At 39.1% G+C, this 12975-nt stretch overlaps 1 protein-coding gene across 2 annotated transcripts in view; it reads left to right on the forward strand.

The window, feature by feature from the left end:
- Window positions 1-12975, forward strand: part of DLC1 (DLC1 Rho GTPase activating protein) — a 404280-nt gene that overhangs the window by 221951 nt on the left and 169354 nt on the right. The window contains exon 1 of one of the 2 annotated variants that reach the window (XM_088021391.1): window positions 6495-6633. The exons of the other annotated variant lie outside the window; for it this stretch is intronic. Within the exon in view, the coding sequence (XP_087877517.1) occupies window positions 6495-6633 (139 nt within the window). Of the gene's footprint in view, window positions 1-6494; window positions 6634-12975 lie in introns of those variants that run through there. 2 annotated transcript variants of the gene reach the window in all.

Genomic DNA, 12975 nt, shown 5'->3' on the forward strand with positions numbered 1-12975 from the left:
ATAGAGACTTGTGGCAGTGAGTTTACATGAAGGTAAAACAAAGCATTGAATATTTATTTTTGTTTCTCAGAAGGAAGTCTTTTATTCAGAATCAGCAAGAGGGGGATTTTTTTGGTTCCAATGTCAACATAAAGATACATATAAAACTAGTATGAATTGAAATAAATGCAATTTAAAAGCAATTCAAATAGTCATAATGTACTCTAAGTCTCAGTAAGCAGAGAAATTACATCACTGTAATTCTATGTCATATGTTGGACTCCTTTAATTCATAAAATACTGAAATTTTATACTGTGAAGAATAAACAATAGGAGAATAAAATGACAAAAGGAAGAATAAAAGGAATAAAAGAAAATGAAGAATAAGAGCAAGGACATTTCCTTGCTAAACTTCCTCCTAAAGTTTTAACTATGTCTAAAATTTATTTTACCAGTAGATAGTCTATCCTTTGCTAAGGCAATATAAATTATAGATGTATTATTTCTTTAGCACTAGTATTGGTGATGCATCCTTGTTGATTTTTCTGTAGAACTGAAAATGTTTTAACCCTCTGAAATCATGACACAGAAAAAAAAATCGGATATCCTTACGTTAAAAAAAAAATTCTGGAAGCATCACTACTTCTTCTTCCCATTCTCTAGTACTTTTTCTTTCCTGTCTTTCTGCCAAAATTACTAGTATAGAAAACTAGAGTGAACTAGTCAAGAAAAAATGGAAAGGAAATAATTGAGAGAGGAGTAAACCAAAACAAACAAATGAACAACTCCAAAGAAACATATTCAAAGCAACTTAAAAATAGCTTGAGGAAAGTGTAAAAATGGCCAATTAATTTACTAATAGGTTAGATTCTGTGGAGATACTTTTTAGAAGAGGAAGGAGACCACCTACCCCAGTAGAATTATTTAACCTTTTTGTTTAACCTTTTTGTTTTAATCTTTTTGAAGTCCTACCCCACTTCAGTAGGACAGGCCCCATCCTGTGGGATTCTGTATGCTTTACTTCCATCCCCTTCTGCACCAGAATCAGGGATCTAGTTAATCCCTGTTATAGCAATTGTGAAAATGCTGTCCTAAGATCACAAAGCTATCAAGGGGCAGGACTGAAATAAGGTCTGTCTCTGCCTTAGTCTATTTGGGCTGCTTTAACAGAATGCCATAGAATGGGTGACTTGTAAAAAATAGAATTTTTTTTTCTCACGGTCTAGAGGCTGTGAAGTTGATCAAGGTGCCAGCAGATGTGGTGTCTGGTGAGGACCTACTTCCTGGTTCATAGATACCATCTTTTTGCTGAGCCCTTACATGGAGAAGGGGCAAGGAGGACCCCAGGTTCTCTTTTATAGGGCACTAATCCCATTCACAATGGCTCGATTCTCATGACCTAATCATTTCCCAAAGGCCCCACTTTCTAATACCATCACATTGGGGATTAGGTTTCAACATATGAATTTGGAGGAGAACACAAACATTCAGTATAGAGCAGTTTCCTTTCTCATAGGCAAGGTGACTTTTCTCAGCCCAGATGAAGAACTTTGTTTCAGAAAGCAGTTAGTAATGAGATTCAGTAGTTAAAAAGGAAAGAAGGTATTATCGTGTCAGGAAGGAAAGAACGTTTTTCTTTCCTCACATTCACTTCTTGTTTTTTACTTTCCTCATATATCACAAGAAGTGAATATGAGGGGAAAAAAATGTATTACTCAACAGTATTCCCCCAACAAGTTGATTTTTTTCTGAAAGATAGTGTGATTTTGGTATATATCAGGATTTGTAGAGAAATAGTCTCCGAAGATCTTTGATTGCTAACTCCCATAAGTTTCTGAGTATAGAACCCCAATATATACATTTATTTATAAATTTTATCCATAAATCACTGTATTTGTGTCCTCTATATATTAGAAAAATAGAAAAACTCAAAGAGCTTTATAAATAGACATAGATTCTAAGGTTTTCTTCTTGCCTTCCAAAGAGACTCTTGTCTGCCCTCAGGTTGGAGATCACCAGTTTGAAGAAAATTGTCCTTGTGGTCTATTGGTCTATCAAGCATCAATAGATACCTAATTGATAGTGTAAATAACCTTGCCTTGAACCCTTTGGTTGAAGATATTTAACAATTTATTAGAGAGGAGATTCTCAACCAAACTGAATAAAATCCTTAGGGTTGCAATTGTGGGAACGAATTAACAAACAAAATTGCCACTTGCACCAGAGTAAATGCACTCAAGATGGTCATGCTAAATAAACAAAATGCAAAATGGAAACAGGGATTGGCAGCATGTAACCTATATGCTAGGTATTCTTCATTGGAAAAAAACAGAAACCATTTATATAGCCCTCAGAGTTACAGAAGCGTCATACTATGAATTTTGTCATGGGCTTTTGGAGACATAGATACATAATGGAGAAGAACTTTTGTGGAACTGCAGCCCTTAAGCAGACCTATTATGCCAGATAGCCACTGTCATTCACTTAACCTGTTGTACTGTTGCAGGGGCTAGGTCTCTCACAGGGCTTAACCAAATGGGGTTTTAATAATTTCCTTCCTGTTCCAAAGACCCAGATCTAAGCATGGCATTGACTCTTAATAAACATTTCATTTCCCATCATTAGTCATACTATTTTGAAAGAACCTACTAGCACTTTGGGTAATTCTAATGTTCTGATTACTCCAAAGGAGGCTTAAATGAGTTGCATCAGCAAATAAGAGTAGCCATAAGACCAAAGTGGATTTATGCTACACAGGCTTGGAAAAGAAGGTGTCCCTGACATTAGATCAAAGCATATAGGACCTAGAAACACAATAAAATTAAAATTTTGTTTGTAGTAAGAAGACAAAAATTATAAATTAGACAAAATTAAATAAAATCTATAATATATTACCAAAATAGAATGGTTTTCTTAGGTGGAAAATATTAGGGACATACTTGAGCAAGAATCTCTGGCTTAATATACAAACAAGAGTCCCCCAGGTCAGAGAGCAACTCCACCAATGGCTGAAACTAGCCCTTTATCACAAGAAAAAGGAACTGAAAAGCAATCGAAGCATAATGTTGCTATCTTCATTTCTCGTATAATTCCCAGCAGGATTTGAAAAAAATCAATAAATTTCTCTTATTCCCACTTTCTCCATCTGCCAAGCTGAGATAACATTAATTATGGTATACTATCCTCACCTCTCAGTCAGAAGAGACTTGTATTATTTGAAATTTGTGGAAATAAAACTTGAGGAATTATTCTATAAATGGTGAATTTTGAAAAGCACTTCTTCTGCATGGAACATTTCTTCTAATGGCCAATAAATACAGCCAGAAAACAAAAAATAAAAATAATTTAAAATTGGCAGTGTATTAGATAGTTTTTACATCATACCCATGATACGTGGCTGAGACTCATTTACAAAGAGTTGAAATATCTTCACAATGAAATTTGAATTTAATGAGTTTTTAGAAATGAGGGGTAAAGTTGCCAGCCCTACTTTGGAATATGGTAAAATCAATAATTAAAACCCACCTTGCTTGAAAATATAGCTGTGCTCCCCTTCTCCAATAGTCTGTCAATAAAAGTTACATTTATGTTCATAAGTTTCCATATATATATATATATATATATATATATTAGGTTTGGTCTTTGGACTGTTCTACCAAATGGAACCTGTGCTTAGAATAAGTAGGCTTTTTTAATACCTGCTGAGATGAGCTACAGTGAAGTACTAGGAGTATTGTCTTTGAAAGAGCGTGTCACGGAGGAGGAGGGTATTTTAGAATACTTTGGAGATCATTTGGAGTGTCCTATCATTAAGCAATACGTGTTGACTAGGCCTTTGTTCTCTTGATTCACTGCCCTTCAGTTTTCATAGCTGGGATCATCTAAAACCCCTCTGAGACTCAGGCTTCTTTCACACCATGGGCCCAGTGGTGATTTTATTTGGCTAAGATTAAAGAGTTTTGGCCTTTAGCTTAGTATCAGCTGAGCCTAGATAAACCCTAATCGGTCATTATCATCACTGTCATTAATTTATGAGCAATCAAGTTGATTGGGAGGCTAATGAGTTTTGAATGCAAACAGCTCTAGGTATGAATCCTAGGTCTGGCATTTACTATCTCACCTTTCTCAAATCTCTTCTCTCTGCCCTCCAGCTTCCTCATCTCTAAAGAGGAGATAATAATACCTATAGGGGTCTACATACGTGGGTCTATCGATTTACAGTGCTAGAAGAGTTTTTGGCATGTCATAGGTACTCAATAAATGGTGTTTCCTGTTCTATGTTTGGGTATAGAAAAACTTCATGCCATTACAGTCAGTCCCTTTGCATGACTCATACAATCAGCTGTTGATATTCGTGCTGAGAATGGTTGTATGTTGTAAATCTAGACTGGAAATTTAGGTGAGGTCAGGGCTTAAGAGGACTTAGGAATCCAAGCCACCTTTTCCTTCTTTGTGCTACCATAACACTTGGTACATGTTTCTGTCATAGAATTTATGACACTATTTTGAAATGATTTGTGGCCAGTGGGATTTCTCCTTAAAGACAGAGTCGATGTCTTAATTATCCTCAACTTCCCCATGCCTAACGCAGAGTGTGGTTCACTACTTATGCTATGGTTACTTCATACTGTTCCTCTACAAACAGACCTGCCCTGTTCAACCTGACCAGAAATGAATCAACCTGTTTCAAGGTGCCCAGACCTCTTTGAAGGAGAAACACATACGTACACACACACACACACACACACACACACACACATCCACACACACACACACAGACTTCCAGTACTTTGTTTTAAAATAGAGCCATGTAATTAGGCAATCAAATTTTTTGAGATTTTTTTTTTAATGGAGAATTTTCCCTTGGAATTGGCTCCCACGGGGCACAGAAGTCCACATACCTCAGCAGTTAGTACTTGTTGCCTCCTTATCTATGCCCAGCCCAATGATAAGGCAAAGAAGACAATATCGAGATGCACATTCTCTGTTGGAGAGACTCATGGGCTTTAACAATTTGGGAACAATATGATTGAAGACATGTGGGTTACTAATTAGCAGTGCCACAAGTGTTAGCTATAACTCATGAGCACAATCTCGCTATTTTAATTATCATCTTTTATATAATTAAGTTGTCAAAGTTGATGGGAAAGAGGGTGTATGCTGTAGAAATATGGGGACTCAGGAGATCAGTGTAGGTTGAAAAGGATTTCGTGCATAAAAACAATTATGATAATAATTAGCATTCACATGGTACTTTGCAATTTACAAAGTACTTTTACAGCATTTTCTAATTTTGCAAAGGTTATGGACTGGCCCTTAGATACTATGGTGATGCCGATAGTCAGCCTCCATGCCAAACCTTGAAAGTTAAAAGATGGCGTTTAATGGAGAGTGAAACAGGAGAGGATTAATACTGCATAAAAAAGCAGAAAATCAACCAAATTCATTGGCAAAGAAATAGATTTATTTGGCATTTTAGAAACTCAAAAACAGATCTTGTTAAACAGTTGACCCATATTTTGATTTCATGGTGCTTGGCAGTTTTTTTACCCTTTGGGAGAGAGTTTTTGATGTGCAATTATAATGATGAAGTTTGCTTACTTGTAACTAAAAGATTTTCAAAACCAGGGGACATTTGAACCTTATTTAGAGGCAAAACCTAGAATTATTTGATTACACCACTTAAAGTGAGTAGAAGCATAGTTAGAAGGGAGATATGAGGAGGTGATTAGTGTTTACCTTAAAACTCAGGTATCCATTTCCTAGAGAGAATCCAGACTGATGTGTAGGATGCTCGCTACAGCCATCATCTTCCTTCCCTCACCCACAACTAAAGGTTGAACTTCCTCTGTCATAAACAGCCTAATCTAAAACCACGAAGTAATAAACTACATCAAAAACTAATGATGTAATGTATGGTGATTAACATAATAAAATTAAATTTTTAAAAAGTTAAAAAAATAAAACACAAATGAGTTAATCAAATGCAAAGGTGAATGAGAATTTACCTCGAAAAGTTGAAGAGAACCCTACCTGCCACCCCTCGTGCTTTTTTGCCTCCTGCTCTGCCTTTTCCTTCAAAAGTGCAAGGTTAACCTGGATTGCCAGGGAAGGAGGCAAGTTATTAAATAGACGAACGGCCGAGCTTGTACCAAGAGTCAAGTTATTGGATTACACAGGAAGCTAGAATCATCTAGATAGCCACGACGGCAGCCCGAGCGCTGCGCGAGCGTGTCGCTGGCTCATTTGTAAGCCCTTCCAGATGTGGCAGCCGCGCGCGCTTGGCGGCCGTCCAGGAGGCCGCCTGCAGTCGGCGCTTCCCGGGCCGCAGCGCGAGCCGCAATGCCGGGATCCTGAGGGCGCAGGGCTCGCTCGCGGCTCGCCCCCGGGCCCGGCGCGCACGCAGCCGGGCCGCCCGCCAGAGCCACAGCCCGCAGCCGGCGAAGGGCGTCTGCAGCGGGAGCAGGTCAGCATGGTCGCGGCGCCCGGGCTGCGCTGAAGTCCCCTGCGCTTGGATGGGGGACCCCGAGGCCCACGTGATGGCTCGGCCCCTGCGAGCCCCTCTCCGGAGGTCCTTTAGCGATCACATCCGAGACTCCACAGCTAGAGCCCTGGATGTTATTTGGAAAAGCACCAGAGACAGAAGGCTGGCAGGTGAGGGGCGCTAGGGGAAGGGAGGGATGAGAGGTATTAAAAGGAAAGCAATTCCGTGCACAGACGCAGATATTAACTCGGATAATGAATGATCTCATCGGCTGGATAAAGTTCATCACCGTCATGGCAATGCTTTCCATCTCCCTTCCTCTGGTATTTAACATTTCTGGGCTGGTTTTTTTCTCTAATGCCTCTCTGGTTTCTGGTCTGATTATTTCTAGATAAGGTTTTATGAGAGGTGTGTTTTTTTTTAACCTTGAAAAGAAAAGCAAGGTCCTTTTGAGTGTCAGGAAATCAGCAGTGATGAGCCAAGGCAGGCAGAAGCAGCGAGGTCTGTTGTGCTGGCGGGGGTCCGTGGTGGGGCTGGTCTGGCCCCAGGTGGCCTGGTCTCTGCTGGAGAAGGGCTGTGTGTCCCTGGAGTGATCTGCGCTGCCCAGTGAAAGCCTGCTGGCATTTCCTCTGGCAGCCTGGAGCTGCTCTGAGTTCCAAGAGGGTGCTAGAGGCAGGCGTTTGAAATATAATAAAACATAAATACAGTGGTGCAATTCAGGCTTATTAGGGCTCATGTGACAGCAACCAAATGGCAGACGGTGTTTTAAGGGGTGCACTAAACGAACAACTTCTGCCTGATCCTGGTATTAAGAACGTACGTACATTGATATAAAATAGCATCTCGCGATAAAATAATCTCTCTGAGTTCAAGACAGGTATCCTCGTCCTGTTTCATGGCTCCTCCATGTTTGCTCTGTTAAGTCTCTGTATTTATGTCATCTACGTGAATGGGTCAGAGATGATATTTTCTTAACCTTTTTTGGTTAATCTACTTGCTTTTCATATTCTGTGTGGAGTTCTGAATTGTTAAAAATATTACAAGCGGCCTCCAAGTGTCAACAGATTCCTGCACTGGGCGTTCTTGATAAAAGGTCCTTTGACTTTCACATAATAGTCCTGACATGACTTGAAGAGAGGGAAGTTTAAGGGTTGTGATTGTGATAACAGATTATGAAGGTAACATGCTAGTTATACCCCTTCGTAGGCTGTAAGCTTGTCCTAAATGCTCATGAAAATCTTTCTCTTTGTTAAACTAAACAATATTGCCCAGTACAGGGCAGGGTAAACAATGTCAAGTCTAATCATAAAGTAGGGGAGAGAGAGCAAAAGATTTTAAATTTAGCCATTTTATTATGGCTTTAGAATAAATATGATACCTTAAAGAAATCCAACTTTCCATAAGTTTTTTTTAAGCCAGAGTACCTACTGATAACAGTTTGCAATTGGCCAGAGGAAGCTTAAGAAATAAGATATAGGAATATAAAATCCACAACTATAATTGGTTGGCCTTTAAAAAAAAGAAGTAGATCATTCATTTTTGTCTTATTTGACAAATCCATTGTCACAAGCAGAAAGGTTCCACAAATAATGTCTTATTAAAGACAACACAAAAATATCTTGTGGTTTGGTGTTTTAACTCGAGAGTTAGACTACATCAAACATTCCTGCTTCTCAGGACTCCCCTTATATTTTCATAAATGATGAGATTTTGACAGCTGTTGACCTCCTAGAATAAGGATATTATCCCTGGAAAGTTGCTGCCCCTGTCTTGTCATTTGTATATGTGTGTATATGTATATGGGGTAAAAAATAGAGCATCGAATGAAAAACACTTAAAGAAAATAGTTACTTTTTATATGTGAGGAAAGTTAAACATTTCCACAGCTCTAACAGCAAATAGGATTTTACCTGCTCCATGTCCACTGAAGAAATTCTTTATATTGCCCAGTTTTTCTAAGATAAGTATCACCTATTAGGTAATTCACACAGTAGAGAATCCAGGTACTAAACTTGAAAGAAGGAATTTTGGCTACCACAACTGACCGGTGACTGGGGACTTGGACCCTTTTCATGCCTCCCCTGTGCTTGGCACACGGCTCAGAGCTCAATCAGTGTTTGTCAGATGGAGACCAATTTGGTGCACGTCCAGATCTCAAGAGCACTTACTTTTCTCCTTCTCCTCAAACTTCTCTGCACCCAACCTTCCTGCCGACCAAAGGCTAAATAATAGCTATGAGTTATCCACAAAAAGTCACTTCTCTAAACACCAGATACAGTCTTTATTTTATATCATACCATTCTGCCCTCTGTTGCAGAATGGAGAGTAGTACCAAGTCCAGATCTCCTGCTTCACTTCATGTTGTGAAATTAATGAAGGAACAGGTAAAGAAGTGTTTTGAAGCCTCTGAGGAAAATACTTCCTTTTAATACTACCTGAAGTGTTATTTTCATGATGATCATTACTTTGATGACTTTCATCAAGTCTCTCGAACACTAATCTGAGATTTCAGTTTCTTCCAGAGGTTTAACATATTTGGCCATGAGACAAAGTTTTAAGTTTCCTTGTTTGGTATTTTCTCTCTCAATCAATCAATCTCTCTCTCTCTCTCTCTCTCTCTCTCTGCACGTATGTGTGTGTCTCACTCTGTCTCTCTCACCCACACAAATACACTCTACATAACTTAACAGTTCCCAATTCTTCTACCCCAAATGATGTCATGTATGAAAACCATCATTAGCATTTCTTTACCTTAAAATCCTTTATATATAAAGCAGGGATTCTGCCTATTATTTTTAAGGATCCCTGTCCTTGTGTAAATGAAATACAGAATTGCTGCTATAGGAAAAGGCCTTCAACTTGTAAGGAGTGAGGGAGCAGACTGTCTTAATTGTATCCTCCTTTCCATGGAAGTGCCTTTTTCTGCCCAACCACAACCCACAGGGTTTCTCTTACTCCTATTCTCTCTCTGACCATTATTCCCAAACCCACAGGTACACGGTCTCTTTCCTAAAAGCAGAAGATGGGGGCACCTGGGTGGCTCAGTCCATTAAGCATCTGACTCTTGCTTTTGGCTCAGGTCATGATCTCAGGGTCCTGGGATCGAGCCGTGTGTCGGGCTCTTTGCTCAGCAGGGAGTCGGCTTGAGATTCTCTCCTCCTGTCCCCAAAATAAAAATAACATAAATCTTTTTAAAAATAAAAATAAATAAAAGCAGAGGATGACATCTAGTTTTCAGGGGGTTACAACGTTGAGGTTAACAGTGGGTGATGGATAAGGTAGAGAGCCCTTCTCTGGGCAAATTGTGCACCCCTCATCACCTCGTGCATGCCTCTCACAACTCCTCCACTGCCTCCTCCTTCCCTTTGGGTACACAGACTTCTTGGCTTCAGAGGGCATCTCATTCCCCAAAACCTGTTACCCCTTAATTCTCTCAAATAGGGCTTCTTAGCCTTTTGTGTGCTAATGGATCTTTTTAGCTTTTAGCAGGTAAAGCCTCCAGATCACTTCTCAGAAAAATATTTTTTGATGTATGAATAAAATGCATAGAATTATGAAGGAAATCAATTATAGTGCAATATAGTTATCAAGGTATTCCAAACACAAAACTGTAGTATAGTAATAAAAAAATGAATGAATTGTATGATAGACTATGATGTTTAAAATATAGGGAAGTACCTATAAATTAAATATTTTGTAAGGATACCAGTGTGCAGATTGTTATTGCTAGCTAAAAAAAGCATTGAACTGTACAGTAGTCTTTGATTCATCTCCTTGTCACCAACCATTATAGATAGAACACTGGGGAGCAACGTCCATATCTAGGTCAGCAATGTGCAAACTTTCAACTTTACTGTTCGGTGGCTGAATGGGGCCACCCACGACATCACATGGACATCTGCAGATGTAGATTGCACAAAAACCACAGTCAAGTGTGATCTGGAGCAGGTTTGTTAACTCCCCAAACTGTGGAGTAGAAATGTGTGTAAATGATATTTTGTGATATCTGCATCGACTCTAAATGCTATGGAAAAATCTGGTTTCTATTGGTGACAAAGACACAGGGACAGCTAATACCATTGTGTGTGAGGCAGGAGGAGGTAGCAGTTTGTCAACATTCATAATTGGAAGAAATGCTAAATTCCAGTTAGAGTTTTGTGAAAATAAAAAGTGAAATTTGTCCTCATCCAAGGTCATAGACACTGTGAATTCTACCAGTAGACCCTAGATTAAGAATCCATGCTTTATCCAGACTTTGCCTTCCCAGTACTTCCAGTCAGACATTCTCATAGACTGAGATGCTGGGCTCTCATACATGAGAGAGCTGGAATTCATTGATGTATGTTCAGCAAAGCTCCGTAGACTAGTGTGGACTGATGTACCAATTAGATTGCCTCCAAGGAAAAATAAAAGACCCTAACATTCAGACTAGAAAGAGATAGAGGCTAAAAGAAAGGCAGAACCCTGACTATACACATGTACAGTAGCTTTCATCAGTTTACAAAGTGGAATGGATAAATAAACCAAAAAGAAATTAAATATTAGCCTTTATTTAATGGCATCTCATAAGGTAAGCACAGTTTATGTAGTGTAAAACCCACTGAATGTTTAAAAAGTATTCAGTCTATTCTACTAGAGAAATATGACATGTAAGGGGAAAAAATATAAAAGCCTCAGCCTATTGTGGGACATGTGTCCCTACTCCCATAGCTAAACATTTTAAAGAAGGAAGAAAACTGAATTGTCTAGGAAGAAGGCAGGAAAATTTAGACAAATCTCAATCCAAGTGTGATTCAATGGACATGGAATAAATTCAAGTATCTACATTAGGTTGGATCCCTTGGGGGTATTCTGTTGAGTGTTGGGTAGCTTCTGTCTTTAGTGAAATAGTTTTCCATTTATGCTGACCAGATCTCCAATTCACTAGCAAAACGAATGTTTGACACGCTCTGTAGTACTTTGGCTTTCAATTCAATGGGGCATCAGGAATTCTGGCCCACTTCCCATGATGAGAAACCACAAACACTGACTCCTGTGAACTGTCTTCTGCTCATTGGTTCACAGTGAAAAGCAAGTAAGGGCATATATAATGCCTTTTAACCAAGAATGATGTATGCCTCAAAATATGCAGGCTCCTCCAGTAAACAAAGACTTCCCTGGATGTATGCAATACTATGTATAACATTTTAAAGGGTCTGAGAGACAACCACTAATGGTGCTTCATGAGACCCTATCACATTTCTGGAGGGTAGATGTAGCATGTATCTATTAAATTAGATATTACTCTTTCAATAAAAGAGGAGCATGTTGATGTCCAGGTCAGCTTTGATGAGAGGAAACATAGTATATTGGCGAAGAGAGCTGCCTATGACATCAGACTTCTGGGTTTGAACCCTGGCTCTTGCACTGGAGAGCTTTGGGAAGGTCAGTCTGTTTCTTACCAATATAAAGAGGATAATCATAGTACTTATGTCATAAAATTGTTTCAAATATTAAATGAGCTACTGTGCAGAGTACTTAGAAGAGTCAGTGGCATATAGTAAAGTACTTCCTCAGTTTCGTTGTTTTAACCCCTCTTCTCTTTCCGCATGCCCTACATCCATAGAAGCGTCACCCTGCTAGCATGACACCACTATAATTTGTCTAAGCCTTTCGGGCAAAAATAGCTCAACCAGTCCAAAAATAGAAAATAAAAGGTAAAATATCAATGCCAAATGGAATTTATTTCCGTACCTCTGGAAGAAAAAAAAGAAAAATCAGGTGACTTCTGTGCAGACCTTGTTGAATTCCAAAATGAAATGACTCATGAGAATAGCTGTTTTTGCACATTGGTGAAGAAATCAGTCCTTGCATATGACTTTGTCAAGCTACATATACAATATCTGAAAGTATCCCCAAACGAGTTGGAACCTGCTTTGAAAATTGCTATATAGATGGAGCCAAACATGGAAAAGAGCAGCAGCACCAGCAGGCTGGGGTTTCAAGCATGCGGCACAGCTCTGGTATGGGAAAAAGTATGCTAAATGTCAAGGCTGCCACTTGAAAGGGGTATTTGGCCACCTCCCTTTCTGGAGCAAAACTTCTGCAACTTCCCTCATTTAAAATAGTATTTGTAAGCTGTCTGCGTATTTTGCCAAAGGTCCTTATAATTACAATCACAAAATGTGTCCAAAGTCAAAGGCGTGGTAGAAGGGATAGATTAATTAGTCACAGGTATGCTTAAGGGTCTGAAGCTATATCTTGAAGCCAAAACTTGATTTAAAGGAACATTCTACTGCAAGTTCTCTATTCCAGAGGAATTCATTAAGGTACAGATTGAAGTTAAACTTGCTATTGTATATGTTTTCCAGTTTCAGATTATAGTCCCTTGATTTTAATAATAATCTATCATTTTTTATTGAAGTCTAGCTGACACACATTGTTACATTAGTTGCAGGTGTACAACATAGTGATTCAGCAACTCTGTGATGCTGTGCTCAGCACAAGTGTAGCTCCCGTCGGTCACCAAACAG

This window comes from Eumetopias jubatus, unplaced genomic scaffold (genome assembly GCF_037043125.1).
Source record: "Eumetopias jubatus isolate StellerSeaLion01/CBP00866 unplaced genomic scaffold, mEumJub1_p1.0 scaffold_2, whole genome shotgun sequence".
Taxonomy (NCBI): Eukaryota; Metazoa; Chordata; class Mammalia; order Carnivora; family Otariidae; genus Eumetopias; species Eumetopias jubatus.